At 38.7% G+C, this 3,954-nt stretch overlaps 1 protein-coding gene across 1 annotated transcript; it reads left to right on the top strand.

Annotated features, from left to right (window-relative positions):
• The first annotated feature begins 549 nt into the window (after positions 1 to 549).
• On the top strand, positions 550 to 1,359 carry LOC114389817. The gene has a single exon (XM_028350546.1). It carries the CDS (start codon positions 550 to 552, stop codon positions 1,357 to 1,359), a length of 810 nt encoding a protein of 269 aa, XP_028206347.1.
• Positions 1,360 to 3,954: the final 2,595 nt, after the last annotated feature.

Below are 3,954 nucleotides of genomic sequence, written 5' to 3'. Positions count from 1 at the left end.
GCTAAGCGAGATCTGCAGATTATAAATACGTTATTCAGCGTGAAAAACATGATTTTCCCCCTCTCCTCCTCTCCAAATGCCACCCAAATCCTAACACCTCATTCTCAACCACCCACGACCACCGGTGGCCACCACGACAGGGTGACCTCGACACTTACTGCCTAGTTTTCCTAAGTGAGAGTGTCGTGTGGACATGCTTGGGATATTTCCTTGGGGATGGTACCACATTGCATTTGAGAGTTGAGGTCAGGTGCATGCATCATACTGAGCATGATTGATTGGAACTATGGACGAATGATGACTATTTGTTGAGAGTGTGTTGGACTAATGAATTTTTGTGTAAGCTTATGATATTTGTTAATGTTTTCTTACTAATTGTGGTTATTTGATTTTTGTATTAATTTCTTTTTTAATAAACTCACCCCTCGCAATTTTTGTACTGTGTTGTTGGTACCTGTGAACAAAATGACAACAGTAGAGTACGAGAAGTAAGATTCTTTTATGGAGCCACTGAACCGACATGATGACGTTGGGATTATTTTGGGAGTGATGGCTAGACGGAATGATCGTGCAATAGCTGATGCTCTCCAAGCCTTAGCTCAGGCAATAGGGAATCCAAATAGGGGAGAAGCTGCTAGAGCTGTTGAGTACCAAGGGTTGGACCGCTTCCAACAAAACAATCCTTTTGCTTTCAATGGAGGATACAACCCTGATGGTGCTCATAATTGGATAAGGAAAATTGAGAAAATTTTCCAAGTGATGGCATGTCCGGAGGGGCAAAAAGTTGCTTTTGGTACATATACTCTAGTGGAAGAAGCTGAGTATTGGTGGGAGAATACTCACCAATGCCTAGAGGCTGAAGGTCAAGATGTGACCTGGGATGTCTTCAAGAGGGTATTTTTGGAGAAATACTTTCCTAAGGATGTTAGGAACAAGAAAGAGATGGAATTTTTGGAGCTCAAGCAAGGAAACATGACTGTGGCTGAATATGCAGCCAAGTTTGAGGAGCTGGTGAGGTACTTTCCCCATTATCAAGGGAGAGATGGTGAAAGTTCCAAATGTGTGAAGTTTCTGAATGGCTTGCGACCTGAAGTGAAGCAAGATGTGAATTACCAAGGTGTTCGTCAATTCCCACTCTTGGTTAACATGTGCCGGATTTGGAATGAAGACTCCCGAGACAAGGCGACCTATTATAGGAGTATAGGTCCAATGAAGAACAAAAAGAATGGACCTCAACATCGGGGAAAACCGTACTCAACCCCTCCTAAGCAATATGGTAACTGCCCCAACAATCAGAGGACTATTGCTATGGGGTTTGTGGGTGGTAGTGGTAGCAAACCCAATACTTTCCCCACTTAGATCACTTGTTATAAATGTGGTAAGCCAGGGCACATCTCCTCAAATTATGTTGATAAAGGCATGACCTATTTTAATTGTAGACAAAAGGGGCATATTCAGAGATATTGTCCATATCCCAAGAAGGGGCAGAATGGTGGGGGCCTAAATGACCAAACTGGACATCCGAAGGCCACGGGAAGAGTCTTTACCCTTAACGATGCCAAAGCTTTGAAATCCAAAGATCTAATCAAGGGTAAATGATTCAAAAATAGGATTCCCTTACTTGTGCTATTCAATTTTAGTGCAGCCCATTCTTTTATATCTTATTCGTGTGTAGGGAAACTTAAGCTTCCCATGTCTTCTTTAAATAAAGATCTGGTGGTAGAGACCCCAACTAGTAGTTCTGTGTTAACTTCTAATGTGTGTTTGAGTTGTCCTGTAGAAATTTCTGGCATAACATTCTTGATTGATCTGATTTGTTTGTCTTTGAGCCAAATTGATGTTATTCTGGGTATGGGCTGGTTATCTTCCAACCATGTCTTGTTAAACTGTTTTGATAAAACTGTGGTGTTTGATGATTCTGGAGTGAGTAAGGATATGATGTATCTCTGCCAACCAAGTTGTGGCATCTTTAAAAGAAGAAGCTCAAGTGTACATGATCTTGTCCAACTTAGAAATACAGACAAAGGTTTCCATGTGTGGCCTCTCTATTGTTAGAGAGTTTCCTGAAGTGTTCCTTGAGGATATATTCAGTCTACCACCCGAGAGAGATAGAGTTTTCCATAGACCTAGTACCTGGTGCTGGACCCATATCCATAGCCCCTTATAGGATGTCTCCTATAGAGTTAGCCAAGCTTAAGAAACAGTTAGAGGAGTTGTTGGAGAAGCGGTTTGTGAGATCCAGTGTGTCTCCATGTGATGCAATCCTACCCCCCAAGGGCATTGGATAGAAGACTCAAAGAAGATTGGACCAAAGATGCAAGAGAAGGCCCTAGGGTTCTCATGAGCCTTAGGGTAGATTTTGGGCTCATGGGCTAAGTATGAGCCCACTTATCTTTGTACATAATAGATTAAGGTTTCATTAATTTAGGGCCTTGTATTTAGGGCTCCATAATGTAGGTAGGGTACCCTAGAAATATAGGATTTTTCAGCCCTTGTATTTTAGGGCACCAAGACTAGTTTTTGTATTAGGGGTAGTTTTGTAATTTAACATGCACTAGGTGAATATTTGATGTGTGTGGTTGGAAATAAATTTAATTCAATTGGTAGAAGCTCAATCCAATTAAATTTTACAGGGGGAGGTGAGCATTTGCTTACTACACCCCATTGCCACATCATATAGTCACACTTTGTGCATGTCCTTCATGTTTTACATGCCTCATGACACCTAAGCACATTTAGTGGAGAATCTTGGAATTGATCTTAGATTAGTGGGCTGAACCATAACTAAAATTCACTAATCATAACTAGTGAAATTTTGGCTTCAAAGTTTGGCTCCACAAATTCAATTTCAAATTCAAGTGAAATTTAAATTTCCCTCCAATTTTGTGTGACACTTAGACTATAAATAGAGGTCATGTGTGTGCATTTTTTCAACATTGATCATTTGAATATTAAACTTCAGATTTCAGAGCTCTTTTAGAGCACAAAAGTTCGTGTTCTTCTCTCCCCCTCCCTTCATTCATCTCCTTCTCCCTTCAAGTTCGTGAGCTTCTTCTAGACTCATCTTCTCCTTGAAGTGGCGTCTACTCTCTCTCTTCCTTCTCCATTCCGCTGCCATTCATCTTCCAAGAAGCAAAGGAATCCATTGATGAAGAAGATCCTAGGCCTACAAGCTCCAATGGAGCTTACATCATGTGGTATCAAGAGCATCTTCATCTAGGTGATGTTCTTTTGCTTCCTCTATCTTTTTGTTCAGTGAATTCTCTTTAATTCCTTGTTCTTCATCTTATTCTCCATGTATATCCTCCATTGTATTGTGGTTTGGTTCTGTTTAGAGTAGATTAAAAAAAAAATAAACCGATTAAATCTTAGATCTACACTTGTTCTTGCATTTCTATGGTTCAAATTTTATAGATCTACTCTTGAATCATGTTTTTGTGTTTATTTTAGGTTCTGTCATTTTTCATTCATAATATTCTTGTGCTGAACCTTTAGATCTAAATTTTCTTCCAAAATATTGATTAGAAAAAAAAAGTGTAAATCACTTAATCCATGTTGTCTTAGAGTCATATTTAGTCATAGTAATTGTCACATTATGTTCTAAGTTTGTGTTGAATTTTTATTTTGTTTATTGAATTCTAGATACATTTTTTCATGTATTCTTGTCATTCTTAGCCTATCTTTTGAATTTTGAGTATAATTCATGCATGTTATTTAGTTCATAACATGTTCTAAATCAATTCCTAGAAGTAGTCTTGTTGTTGAACTCTTTTTTTTTTGTTTTCTAAGTTTCCTACATGATGCCTATGATGAAGTTGAGTTGTGGTGCTGAGTTGTGGCTGGATTTCTGAATCAAAATAAGTCTTAAGCTCTCTTGAATTTTTTTATTCAAGATAATTGAGCATAAGCAAACACAAATTGTAACTATCCAAGCCTTAAGCAACATAAACACTA

Source organism: Glycine soja, chromosome 16 (genome assembly GCF_004193775.1).
Source record: "Glycine soja cultivar W05 chromosome 16, ASM419377v2, whole genome shotgun sequence".
NCBI classification, from domain to species: domain Eukaryota; kingdom Viridiplantae; phylum Streptophyta; class Magnoliopsida; order Fabales; family Fabaceae; genus Glycine; species Glycine soja.
The sequence above is the reverse complement of the archived record's forward strand: the minus strand, read 5'-3'. Positions and strand labels throughout refer to the sequence as shown.

Excerpts from the sequence above, each read along its gene's own strand:
- LOC114389817 (XM_028350546.1), top strand. The coding sequence starts at position 550 with ATGGCTAGACGGAATGATCGTGCAATAGCTGATGCTCTCCAAGCCTTA.